Below are 19,248 nucleotides of genomic sequence, written 5' to 3' on the forward strand. Positions count from 1 at the left end.
AAAACCAAAACCAAAACAAAAAACCAAAAATCCCCACAAATGTCTAACAGAGGAATGAATAAATGAACTACTAATACACACAAAAACATGGTTAAATTTAACAAACATTATGCTGAGCAAAAGAAGCCAGATAGAAAATATACGCTCTATGATTCCGTTTATATGAAATTTTTGAACAGGCAAAACTTATTTATAGAAATGGTTCTCAGTCAGGAAATGCACATTCTTTCTCTGGTTAATGCTGGAGACATGTTTGGTTGTCAAAGCTTTGGGGGATGTTTTTGGTATTGGTTGCAACTGGCATGTAGTGGATAGAGGCCAGGGATATTGCTAAATATTCTTGAAAATATTTTGTGTGTGTGTGTGTGTGTGTGTGTGTGTGTGTGTGCATGCACATGCATATATCTCCAGTACCCAAAAGAGGTGCAAATAAATGAGGACATAGAAAAGCAGAGGTGCACATGACTATTTGTAATTAAATTGTGATGTTTTTGGTCACAGGACTTATTCCAAGAAACTATAAAAATGTAAAATGTAAAGGCAATTAGAAGTAAACTTTTACCCTAAAACACTGCTAAAATATTTACGGTCTAAATTATAAATTATTTCTATACAAAAAGTTTTGGGACAAATTTTCACTATAAACAGTGATATCAATAGCAAGGTAGGCTAAAAAGGTTTAAAAATTCTTTTAAATTAAATAGAATAAAGTTATGAAGAATAACCAATTTCATTATAATAATACAGTAGAAAAACAGCAGATGCAATCCAGTTAGGCTCAACAATAGGCCAGGGACTGTATAAAGTGTAAGGATATAAAAATTTCCCTGTAAAAGTGACTCTCTACTGGAGAAAAATGATATTGTTGACAAATCAAATACAAAAGTTTTAAAGGCTATAGTTGAGGTTTGACAGTAGCGCAATGAGAGAAGCAACTAAGCAAGCATGGGGAGTAAGGAAAACATTTACAAAGATGTCGTTTGAGCTGGGTCCTGAAGTGGTAGAGCTTGTCAGGTGAAAGTCATTATTAGATAATTTAGAAATCTTCAAACAAAAAACCCAACTATTATACAGAAATTTTGTTACACTTCTTTGTTACATTTTATTGTCTTAAAGGCCAGCAATGAGAAAGACCTCTTTCTGAAGAGGAAGATTATCCTACATATTGAGTAAGGAAATTACACCCACTGAGAAAGTTCCATATCCAAGAGGGAAAACTAGGATTTATTTTACATTGATAAAATATGCACTCTTAGCACTTTCAGTACATCTAAGTTCGGCAATGTAAGTCTCTGGCACCATTCAAATGTATAGAGACAAAATTAGGCTAAAATTAGACTACAATTTTGTACATTTAACATGTTAGTAAATTCCAGTTGGCCTCATATAACATACTAAAACATCTCATATCATTACTAAGGGAAAATCTAAGATGCCTCCCAAAAGAAGATACTGGGAATCCAGTATACATCCTTGAGAGTATGTTTTCAAGCCATAAGAAATGCTTATAAATATAGGATGAATGGGGTAAACTATTACTTTGTACTGCTAAAAGTAAATTTCTAACTTATGCAGAACAAAAAGCCTGCGTGCGGGGTGGTGGGACCACGAGATAGACTGCAGGCAGAACTTGCCTACCCTGCTCCTTAGATTGCCTGTAATTTTGGAGACTACTGAAATGAAGGCATTGAAACTGAATTTAATTGACTTTAAACGGAACACATTTTATGCAGTAGAAAACCCAATTTTTGAGTGAGAAAGTCATCCCAAAGACAAAGGGTCTTCAACGGATCTGACTTTGCGGAGAGAGCAACATTTCTCATTCTTTCCTCTCTCTTGACTTTCACTCAAAGAATTACTGCAAACAATTTTAAGAAACACCATTTCCTGGTAGTGGCGATTCGGGGAATTAGAGAAAAAGGAAAAATGATAAAAGCGATAAGTCAGTTTGCAAGGGAGCCTTCTGGAGTCCCGCAACAGCCAGTGAACTAAAAATGCTGGATATTTTTATAGAATACCGACATCAACAGGGAAGCCAGGTGCAAGTGCAAGTCCAGCCTAAGGCTAGAGGCAGGCAGAGAGAGCAGCCACTGCCAGATCCTTTTGCTTCCACCACAAAAGACCCTCACCCTTGCAACTGTCTCTCTGAAACATTCCCAGTAATCAGTACCCGCCCAGGAATACCCCCCTCCCCCACAATCCTAACAACCCTGCGGGAGAGACAGGCTGTGTTCACTTACTGAGCTGTCCCCCGCCCGACGTCGTACTCGGCTCCCGACCTCCTGCGCCTCCAACGCCGACTGCTCCAAGGAGCCCCGGCGCCCCTATCCCAGGAGGGGTCCCACTCTGCCTCTCGAAGTTGCCCGGATTAGAGAAGTAGTCGCGCAATCGAGGCAGCTCGCGGCCGCTCTCTAACAGCTCGGTGTGCAGCTCCAGGGCAGTCAGCAAGTACTGATCGCGCAGCAGCTGAGCCGCGATCGCATCAATTGACAATCGGGTCGAGGTCTCCCCACTGCACCCCAGTGCCACTGCAGCCGCCGCCGACTCCCCAGGGAGCCCTGGTCGTGCACTGCTCCCTAAGGCCACAGGATCCTGGGGCGATAGCGAGTCCGCAGAGCCAGGATCTAGGCCGCCCCCGGAACCCAGCCGAAGTCCTGCCCGCCGCTCCTCGGACGTCGCTACCTCGTCGTCGTCCTCGTCCGAGTCACTGAGGAATGGATTCACGCCACCACCACCGCTGCCACTACCTCCAGGCGCCATCGCCGCCATCTTATTCTGTCAGGAGTGTGGGGCACCTCCCTGACTGGCTGACAGGCCGCAGTCTGAATCCTCCCTAAATCTCAGCGGGCACTGCGTACTCCCACAGCTCCGGCCTGGCCACGTCCCGCCTCCCCACCTGATGACCAGGCGTAGGCTCACAGGCAAAAGGTCCAGATGCAGCAGCACTCACTGCCTCCGCCGCTGCTGCAGCACCAGCGCCCGGCTCTGCAGGCGTCTTCCTGGTCTCCAGTCTCGCGAGAGATGGCGCGTGCCCCGCCTCCGTCCCGCCCCCACCCCGCCCCAGCTCCGTCCGCTCACAGCTCCAGTGAGCAAAGCCGCTCTGGGCTCAAAGGCTAAACCCCGCCCCTACTCCTGTGTGATTGGTCAAAGGAAGAAGAGGGGTTGGAGGTACGGAGGGCTGGTCCTAGAATTATCGCGAGATGAGTCGTTGGCCAGGTAAGTGTTGGGGGGCGTTCCGCGGTTGAGAGGCGTTTATGACACTCGTTGAGGAACGTTCTCTTGGCTATCCTTTCAGAGGGCAGTGGAGAATTCGGCAGAAGCGTTGGGTCTTGCCTTCGCGCTGAGGAGGCCTCATTCCCGAGATCAGGCCTGAACTGGGTAAGCCCCAGGTAAAATCCGGGGACCAGCGCGCAAAGGCGCGGTGGTGGAAACTGGCCCCCTACCCGCGGACGCGCGGCTGTCTTAGCACACTTCACTTTTTCTTACTGTTTGCTGCCTGTTCGAGATATTTTCTCAGCACGTGTAGCGGGTACTCAGGGAAGTGGTTAGAAATTGGCTTCGTTTCTCTTCCTCCACTTGCCAGCCATGTGCCTGCTTGCCCTGGAGGCCTAGTGACAGCACCGGCTTCTGCACTTCTGGAGAGCGCCTTCTCGCCGGCGAGTTAGTGCTATAAAAGGGCAGGATGGGGTGGGGCGTAGGAGATGGAGAGAGTAAATGGAAAATGATAGTCTCGACTTGGATAACAAACTGTTGGGAGCTCGATAAACTCTTAGCATTTAATACACAGTTTGCACAGCAGGGACCTTTCCAAATATCAAATGCAGCACTATCAGCAGAGAAGTAAATTTAAGCCTAGAAACGTTCATTGGTCTGGCAAACTCAACGCCACTCACAAGTATTCAGAGGAACTAAAATCAAACGTCCAAAGCCATTCTTTTCCAACTATGCCTTGCATCTTGTCCATTAGGCTGAAATTCACGTATTGACTATGAAACTTAACTTAAAACTTAGACGCTTTAGACCCTTTAGATTTTCTTTATCAAATGTTAGCACATAAAGTAAGTATACTAAGTTTGGAAGTTTATCTTTGATGTCACTTCTTATAATCCGAGGTGGTAAATGGGATATTAGTTTCTAGCCAACAATATTAGAGTGCTGTTCCTAAGAGCTGCTATTTTCTTCACATATAAATTGCCACTTTTGCAGGTTTAAGATGTCCTTTCTCTCTTTATAGCTTCCTTTAATCACTGAAATAAATAGGCAGCAGTAATTATGTTATCAGGTAAGTTACATTGAAGCAGTAAAGTATCTCCTTTAGCTCTGTGGAAAAATTAAAATAGAGCATTCCTAATAACTTTAGATCAGGTTATTGGTTTACGTTTAATGACATGCCAATAGTAAAGTGTAGGCTGTAATTCCAGTTTCCCCAGGCTTAGTAAACTAAAATTTTCGTTTGAATGACGTTTTGGTTTGTTTTGTTTTGTTTTTGCTAGAAGTTGTTTCTTCGTTATTAGTACTAAGAATTTGAAAATTTTTATAGAACATTAGCTACTAATGTTCCAATCATAAATTGAAGAAAAACATGAAAAAAATCCTCGATCTTGGGGATTTTATCAGAATAGCTAATGCTGTATCTTGTCACGTATTTCTTAGCAAAAAGGATTGCTGATTCTTATTGTAAATGAATTTGCGAGAGATTGAAAATGGGACCAATTTCTGGAAGAGGAATGAGAGGGATTCGTGAATGGCATGGAAAGGGCATGATTAGAAATGGATAGTTTATACACAATATTTCCATCTCTGTGATGGAGAATTTTAGAAATCTCCTGCACTTAAGATCCCTGGGGAGGATCATTCTTATCAGATGGAATTGCCTAAAGTTTATATCCCAGTTATACCAATTATTTGCTGTGAGACTTTAAAAAAGTTACTTCTCTCAGTTTCACTTACATTCTTCTGTCAAGGAGATAACGAAAGCACGTAGAATTAGGAATGTACTTGTCACAGTGCCTGGTACTTAATGTTGCTATTATAGTCAGTTATCAGTTAATGCAATATTAGTATATTTTGAGAATGTTTTACAGGTTTTTAAAAATAAAACTAATATCGACTGTTTAGCAGCTAAAAAGCAATTTAGCAGCTGGAAAAAGCAATTAAGTCAGTAAAGCCTAAAGAGAATACCTTTAATTTAGGGTCTGACTTCTGAAATGTAAGTTCTGACTTCTGAAATGTAAGTTGAAAATAGACTTAAAATATATCCGCAGAGAGTTGTAAGAAGCTGGATGTAGGAGTTCTTCATGATTTGGCTTCTGATACAAATCTGTAGTTTCTCGATTCTACTTCATAACTTCTAATCATGGACTTATTTATGTGACCTACCAAGCCCGTAACAAATCAACGGCCAGTCTTCTCGGTAAGTACATCTCTTTTCCACAATACACAGAGGTTTATTTATCAATTAAAATGTTTAAGAAGTAGCACACATGTTAGAATATTAATAATTGCTGATTGTTAATCTACTTATAATTTATTAATATGTTGAGAGTTTTTTCTGCTTAGTGAGATTTGCATTAGTGTAGGTATTTACAGCGAATGTTTTATTGAATAAACAGGTACCTCAGTGAAGTTTGTATCTTACCGATGAAGATGCAACAGATTGCTTTTTTTTAAGCACTTCAATCATTTTAGTGTTTAAAAATTATTTTTGGTTTTAATAGTCTTAAATACAAGTAACATTTTAAATGCAAGTTTTGGTTGACTTAAAGTTTTAGAAATATCTATTTTTTTTTGTTTTTTAATGTGTAGTAAACATTCCATAGGCATAAATTTTTATTGGTACAAGATTTTTAGTAGTTATTCATTTATTTTGAGAGGTTTCTAAATGATTCAACCGTGACAAAGTTTTCTTTTTCAAGAAATCTGAATAAAATCTGATTCTGTTTAAAGAGAAATGTTAATAATATTGCTTAATATTTATGTTCTTAGCAGTAATAAGTAGTATGTGAAGAATATTTTGGAATCACTGTAGTAAATGACTTAAGCATAAAAGTTATGTATCTTTTTAAAGTATCCCAAATCTTCACAGTTCATGGAGAAATAAAAAGAGAAGCAAGGCAGCCTCTAGTGGCAATAGTGCATATTACATGTACCTTTGAAATGATAATTCTAAATTATTTATTTAGTAAACCTTTGAGTCCTTACTAAGTGCCTAGGACTGTGATGAGTGCTGGAGAAGCCCTGTCTTGCTGTCATGAAATTATGGTTAAGTGATAGAGACAGGCAGTAATCGAAATACTCAAAAATATCGCTATGTAATTATAAACTGAATAAAGGTTTTAGTTTCTGATTTGTACAAGCAGATGTTACTAGACAATGGGATGCGAGAGGATGGCGGGTAGGTTGAAAGTGATTGTACTTATTAAGGTCTTATAGGAAGCATAGGCTACATAAAGAAATAGAAGAAGGCCAGTGTGGTGAGATGCCATAAAGCAAGGAAGCGTGCTTTGACACAAGGCTAGAAAGGCAGGCAGAGGCCAGTCCATGTAAGACCTTATTAGTCATATTAAGGACTTTAGTTTTGATTATGATGTGGGAGAGTCACCAAAGGATTTTACATAAGAGGTGAGATGTTCAGATTTACATTTTGAAAAAAGCAAAACAAAAAACCCCCTGCATGGCTCTACAGCAGAAGAATAGCTTATAAAGAATGACTCCTAGTTCTCTGATTTGCATACCTGGGTGGAAGAGAGTTAGGAAGGTTCCTATAGAAACAAGTTGCATGGTGGGGTGGGGTGGAGTAGGATATCATGAGTTTGGTTTTAAACATAATCAGTTTGCATTTCTTTGAAATATCCAAGTGGATGTGTCAAGGTTGGAGTTACATATGTGGATTTGAAGGTATAATTTGTTGAGACTTTTGCATATGGTTGATAACTGAAGCCAAGGGTATGTTTAAAAATGTCTCAGCGAAAAGTATAGACTGAGGAGAGGAGAGGGCCTGCGACCAAGTTTTGTGTAACTCCAAAATTCACTGACCAAATAGAGACCGTTCTACGTTAGTCTTTATCAGATAGAGACCATTCTATGTAGGATGAAAACCGGAGAAATAATGTTCACAGAAGCCAGGAAATGAGAGCAACTTTTTTTTTTTTTTAAAAAAGCATGGTTCACAAAGACAAATTGAATGGATAAGCCATGCAAAATGAAGATTAAAAAATAAGTGTTGGATTTTACAGTCGTAGTTACCTTAATGAAAGCTTTCTCTCTGATGTAATGGAAACGAAAGCTCAGTTTAGGTCATTTGAGAACTAGGTGGTCAGGTGAAAAGAATTTGTATTTAATATTTTCAAGAAGTTTGGAGCTATTGGGGAGAAAAGGGCAGGCAATGCCTTAAAAAAATTTTTTTATTGAGCTTTATATTTGTGACCTGTATCCTTGTCATAGATATGGCTTAATTCATTTTCGATGTTGCATAATATTTCATTATGAATTGTTGATGTATGACCATCCAAACCTATAGAGAATTTTTATAAAAATTTATTTGCACCAAATAGAGGATACACCTGGAAGCAAGATCTGAGAAAACCAAACTGAGAAAAATGCTTCTCGAAGTGAGTTTGTAGCTTCTTTTATGCATTTGGAATTAAAGAGGGAATGTATGGGAGATTACAAGAAGGTGGGAGAAAGCAAAGCTCTGACTGGAATACAGGATAGTTAATAAGATGCTGTGCTCCCTTGAGGGTGGTTTCGGTGGAAGGGTCTGAAAAGAGGCATTTTAAAGGTGTGTTAACCTAGATGCATAGCAGAGATGGACAGGGCTTGCTTAAGACAAAGATAAGCCTTTTACTAAGGAAGTTGTATGCCTGGAACGTGACTGCGCACCATGACCTGCCCATTTAGGAATTTATGGTCAGATCACCCTGTGAGGTTACTTGCTGTAGAACCCCTTTTTCTGTCCATGGAATAAACAATGTACCTGTTCTCTATAGTCAGATATTGTTTTCAATTTTATTATTATAAATAGCAAAGGTCAAGATTTGAATTTAAAGTTTTTTACCTGTATCTATATCTAATGTGGAATTTATCTTAAATTGTAAAGTGGTAGCTAAACTAATACTTATGTCAATTGGTTAAAAACATAAAATTAGATCTCTGTCTCATACCACATACAGATAAATTCTCAATAATGATAAATTCTCAAAATTTTAAGCTATTAGAATTTAGCTCTAGTTTAAAACTATTATATAACATAAGATCAAGGGAAGTTTTCACATATAACCCAAAGAACTCAATCCAGAAGGAGAAGTTTGATGAACTGTTTTGTATTAAAGTTATAAAACTTCTGTTTAACGAAAGGCAACATAAATTTATATATGAATATGTATATCTAGATTTATATAGCTACACACATATAATTATAACCTGCAAGTCGGAGAAAAAAGGCCAACAACCCTAACCCAGTTTGATCAAAGGATCTGAACACACAATTGAAGGGATAGGAAGCACAACTGGCTATCTACATGAAAAAACGTGCATCCTCACTAGTCATTAGACAAATGCTCAGCTGGATGCTTGTTCATCCTGTTTGGATTGTGGTAAGGTAAGTAGACAATACCAGACAATTGCAGGGACTTAGAGATAAGAGGAACTCTCATACATTGCTGGCAGGCATGTCGGTTATTACGAACACTTTGCCACTATCTTATGAAACTGAAAATACCATTTATTCCTACATTTCCACTTAATAGAGATGGCTTTCAAACTTATTTGTTCTTTAAATAGTTTGAAATACAGTTTTCACTATAACCTGCTATATTCATGCGTGCACATACATGCATGTTCACACATTGGGAAAAGTTAAAATACTCTTTTTCAAAACAATCGTTTACCTTACTACATCTGAACTACTTTATAGTGATGCATTCTTCTATTCTATTCTATTCTATTCTATTCTATTCTATTCTATTCTATTCTATTCTATTCTATTCTATTCTATTCCATTTTAAAAAAGAAAGGCAGCTAATTGCAGCCCGCCAGATTAATTTTGTAATGGGTCACCATTCTACTGTTTGTCATTCTGAAAGTTTCCCAATTTTACCATAAGAGATACGCTTAATTGCAGTATTCTTTGTAGTAATGGCAATAAAGGACAATGTCTACAGCAAGATAATGTTCAAATAATTGTAGTCTAGTTACATAACACAATATATACCTAAGTGAGATAATTCATAGGGTTTTTTGATAGGCTCATAAAAAGAATAATGGCTTTTTGTATCTATACTGGTAAAAATTAATTTATAAATAGGATGGAGAAAGCAAGAGTGGAAATCTTTGTTGATGGTTATAACGTTAATCAAATCCTATAGAACGGTAGATGGCTTTTAATCCCACAATTGACTGAGTTTAAAATATATACTGTCTTTGCAGGGGAATTACAAACAGTTTATGTAGCTACTTCCTGCTCTCAGTAGGTGGAGCACAACTCCTCACTCCTTAAGTGTTTGGAAGGAGGTCATTATGTTGCACATAATGACCTCCTTCCAAAGAGTATAGTATAAAAGGGGCCGAAAACCATTAACTTTACAGTGGAGAAACCCAACAAACTCTACCTTAGTCAGGTGGTCAAGTTTAATACCAGTTAGTTTTAAGTCATGTTGATAGTACATACCCTTGATATGATATGATGAAAATGGCACTTTATACATTTAGTTTTCCTTCCTCAAATCTATAAACCCATTCTAATCATGTGAAAAACATCAGACAAATTACAATGGAAGAACATCATACAATATACTTGACAAATACTCCTCAAAACTCACAAAAGTCATTAAAATAAGCAAAATCTGAAAAATTGTCACAGCCAGGAGAAGCCTAAGGAGACATGACAAATAACTACGGTGGTATCCTGGAACAGATAAAGGACATTAGCTATTAAGAAAAAAAAAATTGAATTCTTCTCAAGTGTATAACTGAACATGAATCATCTAAATAATTGCAACTTCTAGCCATGAGGAAATTTGAAAATTGGTTTTTATGTGGCATTTTGTAAAGTCACATTAGTTTTCAATTAAAAATGACATAAATCAAGATGGAAAATATATATACTCCAAAATAATAGAGGCAAATGAACTAATAGTAATTTCATGGCCTAATAATTTACCTTATAATCTTGGGTGCATTTCTCAAGTACTTTCTCACAGTTTTGACTGGCAATATTCACTCTTTGCATGGCAGGTTTCTCTGTTATTAACTATTATGAGTAGTTCTGAAAACAATCTCTAGATGGCATCACAGAAAATGGCAGAGTAATGTGCTTAGACCTCAGTTCTACTAAAACAAGCAGAAGCTGTCAAAGAGTGACAGAATCACCTTTTTCAAAATTCTAGAATTTTATACAACATTTAGAGTAACCAGCAGATTGCCTAATGAAGAAAAGGACAGCTGAATTTTAGTAAGACAGCATTGTAGCATTTTCTCCCACTGGATTACCATCTTCATTCACTGGTGTGGCAGTGGCAGCAGGTGTGGTGACTATGGCCTGCATTCCTGCTGTGGCTTACTTGTGTTTACAGTGGACCTTGTTCTTACAATAACTGTGGTCCTGAGTGACCAAGGCAGAGGCTGACTTTTATTTTACATCCCCCCTCAACACACACACACACACACACACACACCCCAGTGCATGCAACACATGCTCAGAAAGACATGAGGCTTCTACTCCTGGTGGATTTTTGGTTTTGGTTCAAGCAGAAGGTAGCTATGCTCAGCAAAACAGATGACTGAAATCATCAAGAATTAACAAAAATAAACCCTGGTGAAGTGGGAGAATCTGATTTACAGAGTTACCACACTATAATATTAATACAAGTTTTCACCAAAAAATTACAAGGTATACAGAAAATCAGGAGAGTATGTTCCATTCATAGGAAAAATAAATTGGCATACCATCCCTGAGGAAGTCCAGACTTTGGACTTAATGCACAAAAACTTTAATCAATGTCAAGGGGCAAAGAACTGAAGGTAGTCAGGAAAATGATGTCCTTCCCTGCGTGAACAACGAGAGAACCAATAAGTAGATAGAAATGATAAAAAGGAGCCAAAGAGAAACACTGGAGCCAAAGAGTACAACAGTTCAAATGAGAAATTCACTGGAGTTCAGCAGCATATTTGAGCAGGCAGAAGAAAGAACATGGAGATAGGAAGAACTGAAATGATCCCACCTGGGGAGCAGAAGGAACAAGGAATGAAGGACAGAGCCTGAGAGAAGCACGGAGCACTGTCTTTACATAGTAAGCTTTTCAGTATGGCCAGTGTGAACATTAAATCACTTAAAGCCTATAAGTTTAGCTAATAACCTTTATTGACAAGAAAAAAGGTTACATGAAATCAGAGCTATCCGTAAAATTTGTGATGGTTGTAACTATGACTGTAATCAGCATTATCTTTCAAGTACAGACTTTGGTGCCAAATGATTTCTGCTTTTTACTTTGAAATAGTTTGAGATTCATGGAAGAATAGTATCAAGAGTTCTACTGTGTACCCTTCATCCACTTCACCTCAAGTAACATCTTACATAACCACAGGATAATTATCAAAACAAGAATATTAACATTCGTTCAAAACTATTAACTAAGATCTTAGGTGAAATTCACCAGTTTTTCCACAATTAACTGTTTTCCAATCCAGGACCTGCCTGGGTTTCCTTGTTGCATTTAGTTATGTCTCTTCAGCCTCCATGTATAATAAAAGAAACAATTCAATATATAAAATTCTGAGCCTCTATAAAAATGTAGGTAGGATAAAAACTATAAGAAACTATTAATAGATTTTTCTATTAAAATTATAGGTGATTTTCCCATCTTTTCCAAACTTAATTACAGTGGTTTTATTTTTATATTCAGAATGCCATTATTAAGATGGTGTTTGCTGTCTAATTGAAGCTCATATATATTAGAAAAAGCAATATTCTGATAGTCTTACCTTAGATTGCAGAATATTTTCTTTATTTCTTATGTAAAAAGTATTTTCTTTTTATGATGTGCTTGACTTTGATAAGGTTTTTTTCCCTAATTTTCAGGTTTTTGCAGGGTATTTTGCCACCCTTTCTTTCTATGATGTAATTCTTCAGGCCAAGAAGAATAAGATGCATCTATAATTAAAATCACTTCATCTTTGTTTTTTTTTCAGCCAAGGGTCACTATCTGTAGCTAAGGCTGTTGCATTACTAGAAAGACAAGTTAGAGTACTTTGTTGTTGTTTTCAGTCTGCAGAGATTCACCAACAAAAGCAAATTATAGACTGGTGTGCAATGCACTCCTGTGGAAAGTTTGATCTTGGCAGTTAATGGCAAGATCTTGGCAGTTACTGACTCAGAACATTATTTATTTGTTTGTTTGTTTGTTTGTTTGTTTATTATTCATTCATTCATTTTATTTATTTTTTACAGTATTATTTAAATGTTTCACATTGCTTAGTTTTCCATCTGTAGATATTTATAAACTCATCATATCTATGTTTCTGGTGTTCTCTGTAGTACCCCTAACACATAGTTAGGCACGTAATATGTGCACAGAACATTTTTAATGAATGAATGTAACCTGCTTTTTTATATTGGTTCAGGGACCTAAAATAAAGTGTTCCCTTAATAAGTATAATTTTTTTGAAGCACAGATAAAACTGAACCACTTTTTCCTTCCTATAATTTAGCTAACTGGAAAAAAATGCATGCTGTCTGCTTAACTTGGTGATGATAGTCAAGAGAATCTAGAAGTTTCCTGAGCTGTTAAAAGTCGAAAAAATCCACACACATTTAGATGATGTTAAAATTCTGAGAATATCAGTAGTTGTTTGTGCATCCAAGAGCACCACAAGTTGTATTTTCTATTTTATACAGGATTTGATTTGACGGAACCCTAACTCATTTTAGGGCTCATTTAGTTCCTTCTTTGTTTTTTGATCTAGTGTTAGTTTTTATGAGTTTTGTATACATTTAATTTTGTTATGAATGGTTTATCGGAGCTAATTGCTTATTATATTTGAACATTTTCTTTTTGCTTGAATGTACTTATGCATTTTATTTCAGTATCATCTCACTAAATAATGTCGTTATCATCATAAATGAAGTTGTGAGTTATGTAAAATTTTAAAATATGTGTTCAGTCTACATGTAGTCATCAAGATATGTGAAAACATGTAATTGCATTAAAGTTTACCCAAATTTAATTTTGTTCCCTCTTTCAGCATTTCTTGAAGAATTCGTTGCACTGGATATGCTGCTCTTCTTTATTGTGGGACTGCTCGTGCATTTTGTGTTCTTCACTTCCATCTTTGACATTTATTTTACATCTCCTTTGGTTCATGGGATGACGCCTCAGTCTACACCATTGCCTCCTCCAGCAAGAAGATTGGTGCTCATTGTTGCCGATGGCCTGCGAGCAGATACACTTTATGAATTAGACGAAAATGGAAATTCTAGAGCGCCATTTATTAGGTAAGCATGTCGCCTGGAACAAAGACACGTCTGGAAAATGTTACCCAGATACTCTTTATCTCATCGTGTTGGGCACAGAATTGATGGTGAGAAAAGGAATAGGGTACATATACATCTGCCTTTGTCTTATGGGTAGCAAGTTTATTTCCTCCTAGCAGTTATTTCAGTTGTCGTGGAAGTTGATATCAGGTGAATTGAAATGTATAACTTTAGCTGCTTGGCCTAACTTGTTTTAATTTTTCAAACTTGGCTTACAGCTCACTATATTATCTTTTTCTTATAAAATAAGCTTGTTTAATATTTAAAATAATGACAAGCATAAATGTTAATGAATTGCCAATTACAGTGGTGTGTAACTAGAAAATATAGACTTCAACTCAGAATACATCTATAAAATATAGAAAGCCCTTCCAAATCTATATCACTGTTCCATTGTAATTTTAGATTCTCTTAAGTGACTTTGAAATGAAATATTTACTTTTTTAAGGGGCTTCCGCAAACAATTGTTTTTGTTTTTGTTTCTGTTCTTAGTACCAAGCCCCTCAGAAGCCCTTCCTAATGCTGTTGTGGAGGGATTAAAACTCCAATTCAAGTGGAAATTCATCTGAAATATTCTATCTTCCCCCTTCCCCACTGTCATCATTACCTCCTATGCCTTTACCCTGTTTTATTTGTCTTTATAGAATTCACCATGGCAGGATGCATGCAGGCTGGGACTGTGTTTCATGTCCCTTTATCTCCAGTTGCTACAACATAGCAAGCAATTTATAAATATTCATTGATAGCTTAGAGGAGTAAACGAACTTGAATTCCATGTTGTATTTCCAGAAATAAATTACAATGGCTCAAAGGCATAACATGCTAAAAGATAAAAATAAATAAATGAGCAACTCAGGGCAGGAGGAAAATATGAGTAGGAAAATGTTCATTACATAAAAATGTGTAACATAAATTCCTACAAATAATTTTGAAAATTGGGTGATGTATTTTGGGTATCAAAGAAAGAAATATCTCCCATTGCAAAATTAATAAGAAAAATATACTAGTTGTTAAGGAAAAAATGAACTTTTCTGGTAGCACTTGTTTCTCCATTGGGTGTTGGTAGTGGGCCAAGGGCTCACACAGTGGATGTGCCTTGTGTTGTATGCCATTGTGTGTTTACAGTTTCAGGAATCTTGTAGCTGCCTCTAAATCTGTTTTTGAAAGGTTTTATTTGTTCACACTTTTTTTTAAAATACAATCTGAACTGATCAAAATGTTTTTAAACAAAGTTAAAAAAACAAAGTTTTTATCCAAACTTCTTTATATCTCCCTTTCTAAGTTCAGTTTTCATTATATAACTGAAAAGCGAAAAAATATTTCTCCTTTAATACGTGGTTTTCAAGCCTCTTATTATGTATGTATTCTACCAAAATTGGTTTTATTATGAGATTAGTCAATACTAAATGTTTCTAAGCCAGTACTTATGCTTTTCTACAGGACATTTTGAGAGTCAGAAGTTTATCTTGAAAACTATTACCAATGCAATGTTTTATAACACATTGCCCTATAGGCCTTTCTCTTGCAGTAGTGTTATTGGTGGTTTTGCCTCCCCCAATTTTGCAAATCACTGTGATAAAACTTAAAGAATGTTGATACATTTTAGCAAAAGAAACCGTTTTGCCTATGTTAATCTCATATTTAGGGATATAATTTAACTCCTAATTAGTAGTGCTGCCATTTCCCCTCCCCTTAATTTTTTTATATTGAGAATTTTTCAAGTACAAGAAAGTTTAAAAGATTATATAATGAACATTTGTATACCCTTAACCTAGATCTAACAGTTGTTAATTTTTTTCATATTTGCATTTTCTCAGTACACACACACACACACATACACACACAGAGGCTTTAACTTTTAATTTTTTTCTGAATAATTTGAAAGCAAGATACCATGACACTTCCCTAAACACTTCTGCATGCGCCTCTTACAAACAAAGACTTTGTCTTGCATGACTACGGTGCCCTCATCACACCTAGTACAATTTAACACTGATAGGATAACATTGTGTATCTCAGTTACTTATGTAACAACCCATTTCAGTATTCTGTGGCTTAAACAACACTGGTGTATTTTGTCTCATGATTCTGTGCAGTGGTTGGCTGGTTCTTGTTCATCCACTTTAGCTCAGTTATGCTGCTGAACCCACTGGTGGGAGAGTGAGACCTGGGCTCAGCTGGTGTTAGAAAGGTTTCTTTCTGTCTTATATTTTGACTCATTTGGTTTTGACTCCTGCAATAATCTTATTTTTCTAAAGCCTTAACAGAGCATTTAGTCATAATCTGTATTAACTGTTCATCCATAATATCTTTTAGGAATATCATAATGCATGAAGGCAGCTGGGGGATATCTCATACACGTGTGCCAACTGAATCTCGGCCAGGTCACGTAGCCCTGATAGCTGGGTTTTATGAAGATGTCAGTGCAGTTGCCAAAGGTATTGTCTGTTTAGACCATTTTTATTACATGAAAATTTTATTATGTAAATATTGCTTTTTTAACACTGAATCGTGACACAGATGAAGCATGTTTTGAGATACTTTTGACAAGCATTTAAGCAGGCCTTACATTAAACACATACTAGTATTGATTCTAGAATTAAACTTTAGTCTTATATCATCCTGTGCTATTGAAAAAATATGATTGAAGAGATCTATGATTTTCCTAGATGTTAACTCTCAAAAGTCCAAAAATAATTCTATATTTCAGCAAGAAGTAAATTATCTATTGTCTTTTAAAAAATTTGTGGCATAATATGTGTAACATAAAATCTGTTATTAGTTTTGCATTTGTTCTGCATTTCATCCTCATTGTTATTATTTGAAGAATACTTCTTTAGGGGCTATAATAATACTTTACCATGTATATATTACTATTGTTATTACTTGCTTTTTTTTCTGAATTACCTGAAGGATGGAAGGAAAATCCTGTAGAGTTTGATTCTCTTATTAATGAAAGCAAGTACACATGGAGCTGGGGAAGCCCAGATATTTTGTCCATGTTTGCCAAAGGTAAGAGTCACTGATTATATTTCTTCAGATAATAAATAGGTAATAAATTAATATGCTAAATTGTATATATGATTCACTATATTTTATTGATTTTGTGATACATGTTTTAACATATTTAATGTTTCTGAAATAGGGTGGTGTGTTACAATGGATAGAAATGTCAATTTGATTTTTCCTTCTTAGTTGTACTTGAAATACTGGCACATCATACAATTGTTAGTGTCTTGTATTCAATGAAATGATATATGGCTCTGCCATTCAACAGTTTTATAATTTTGGGCAAGTTAGGCAACTTCTCTGAACTTCAGGATTTTTTTTTTTGATAATATAATTTTTCATCTCATAAGTTTGTGTTTTGGATTAAATTAGATAATTCATGTGAAACATTTAGCAAAATGCTTATCCCATAATTCCTCATGATGATGAGGTTGATGTGTGGTTAATTTTACTTTGATAAATTAAGATTTAAATGTTAAAATTTATATTTATAATTCTTATAATTATATATTCAGGATCATGCCATTTGGATTTGGTGTGTCTGTTTCTGTGCATGAATCTGCAAGCATTAGAACATCTCTCGATTTGAAAATTCATTTATATTATTTCATAAAGTCACTTGGATTTTATTTCATGTCATTAAATGCCTTTTAGAGGGAGTGGAATGTTTGGTCATTTCTCTTAATGAAAAGGTTTTGTAACATACATCACCATGGGTGTAATTATAATAATTGGATTTATTGAAGATTATTATGTCTTAAAAGCAAAATATATATTCAGAATTTTATGTATGATATTTATAGGACATTATTATGTACGGCAAGCCAAAACACCACAAACTGTTTGCCATTTACATACTCCCTTCTTTGGGAAGCAGTTTAGTTTTTGTTTGGACTGGTAGTGGTGAGGATGGATTAAGTTGCTATGGCTTACTAAACTTCCTACTTCTGGCTGCAGTTGATAGGACAGGACCAATGCCTGAATCAGAAACGGTCCAATAAGAATGTTTCATTTCTTATGGTAACCAACAAACCACTCAGATCTTTACTTAAGATGTGAGAAGTAGAATGGCTGAGCAGTGGAATAGTGTCGGTAGAGATAACCTGATATTGTGAGAAATTGTCATTATTTTATTTTATCTCTCCTTATGATCTTTAAGAATCTATCTAACTCAAAAATTCACTAAGTTGATTAGATTCTTAATAAAATCTTGCAAATGTATAAGATTAATATGTTTACCCCATCAAACTGTTTGTCAATAAGCAATATTTATTCCCTTATATTGAGAAATATACACATATTCTGTGAATAACAGAAGTGAAATAGTTCAATCTTCTTCTTGCTTTAGGAATTTTGTAAACTAAATGACTTCATCTATTTTAGATTATAATATCCTGACACAAAAAAGGTTTTTGAAAAGTTAAACCCATATAGGGAGACTTTGGTGTTTATTTTTGTGTATTAGCGTTGTCACTTTGGCAAGATAATTAACTTATATGTAATGTGTATGTAAAATTAGAATATGTTATTGTGAGAACAAAAAGCAACAGCATGCGTTAAAGTACAACACATGGTTCACGGTACATAAAATAAATGTTTATTTCTCCCATCTTTCTCTTCCCCATCATGATATAAAATGCTACGTGAAAAATTCTGGCTATAAAAATCTTTAAATGACTAGTTTATGTTTGGGACAGTTTGAAAGATTATTAAAAATTTGCCCCCCAAATTTTCTTTTCATCAGCTACTGGAAACCATGTTTATATATATAGTTATGATGCTAATGATGAAGATTTTGGTGCCCAGGATGTAACAAAACTGGATACATGGGTTTTTGATAATATTAAGGTATGTATTATTGAGCGATTAATGTACAGCACACACATTTCTACCTAAAGTACTAGAAACTGATATGTTAGTTGAATGCATCTTAATGGTTTCTACTTGTGTGAATGTAAAAGTTCTATATTGCAGCACACTATTTTTAAGACTGGATTCTAAGAAATTATCCATTCTACAGTAACTAATAGAAGCTCAAAATTCAGTGGAATTCAGTTGACCCGTATTTTAGTCCTAGTCTGCTAAATCATCCTATGGTAAAGCTCGATCTTTCATTGACCACAGAACCAGTCTTACAGTAGTGGCACCGTGTGAGGCGTGTGAAAGCCTTTTGAAAAATGCTGTTTAATTCCTTTGCTAATTATCACTTCTTAATTTAATCTACTTACGTTAGCCTCTGCTTAAAGGCCTTTGGCTTCTAATTTCATATGTATAACTAAACATTATGAATTATATATATAACTGAAAATTATGAGTTGTGGATAGGAAGAAATAGCTGATGGCTAGCCTGATTTTATGCCTTTTTTTCCTTTTATTTCAACATTGCTGGTATTGGTGATATGATGATAGTGAACAGAAAAAAGATTTGCCCATGACTTCATAAAATACGATATATATATATATAAAGTAAAAACAAAAGTAGAAAATCATCAACAGTGGTAAATAGTGTGAAAGAAAATACAGGGACTAAAAATATGAAAATTCTGATCTAGACTGGACAGTTAGGGAAAGGCTTTCGAGAAAATTTTGAGATGATCACTGAGGAAATATGGGAGAAAAAGGAAAAGGATGGATCTGGAATACACATAGAGAAGAGTGTTTCAGGCCAACAGCATTCTGTAAGTCTTGGGCCCTGAAGGAAGAGTGAGCAT

The 19,248-nt window shown here is 35.9% G+C and overlaps 2 protein-coding genes across 3 annotated transcripts in view; one reads left to right on the forward strand and one right to left on the reverse strand.

Annotated features, from left to right (window-relative positions):
- KIAA1468 (KIAA1468 ortholog) overlaps positions 1-3,016 on the reverse strand; it is a 102,356-nt gene extending 99,340 nt beyond the window's left edge. For both annotated transcript variants that reach the window (XM_011361067.2, XM_011361066.2), the window contains exon 1: positions 2,241-3,016. In XM_011361067.2, the coding sequence (XP_011359369.1) occupies positions 2,241-2,769 (529 nt within the window). In that variant the 5' untranslated portion in view covers positions 2,770-3,016. The remainder of the gene's footprint in view (positions 1-2,240) is intronic.
- A 208-nt stretch (positions 3,017-3,224) lies between these two features.
- PIGN (phosphatidylinositol glycan anchor biosynthesis class N) overlaps positions 3,225-19,248 on the forward strand; it is an 84,952-nt gene continuing 68,928 nt past the window's right edge. Inside the window, exons 1-7 of the mRNA XM_011361068.2 lie at positions 3,225-3,378; positions 4,235-4,282; positions 5,384-5,413; positions 13,240-13,489; positions 15,845-15,966; positions 16,442-16,540; positions 18,282-18,385. Of these exons, the coding sequence (XP_011359370.1) occupies positions 4,273-4,282; positions 5,384-5,413; positions 13,240-13,489; positions 15,845-15,966; positions 16,442-16,540; positions 18,282-18,385 (615 nt within the window). The 5' untranslated portion in view covers positions 3,225-3,378; positions 4,235-4,272. The remainder of the gene's footprint in view (positions 3,379-4,234; positions 4,283-5,383; positions 5,414-13,239; positions 13,490-15,844; positions 15,967-16,441; positions 16,541-18,281; positions 18,386-19,248) is intronic.

Source organism: Pteropus vampyrus, unplaced genomic scaffold (assembly GCF_000151845.1).
Source record: "Pteropus vampyrus isolate Shadow unplaced genomic scaffold, Pvam_2.0 Scaffold62, whole genome shotgun sequence".
Taxonomy (NCBI): Eukaryota; Metazoa; Chordata; class Mammalia; order Chiroptera; family Pteropodidae; genus Pteropus; species Pteropus vampyrus.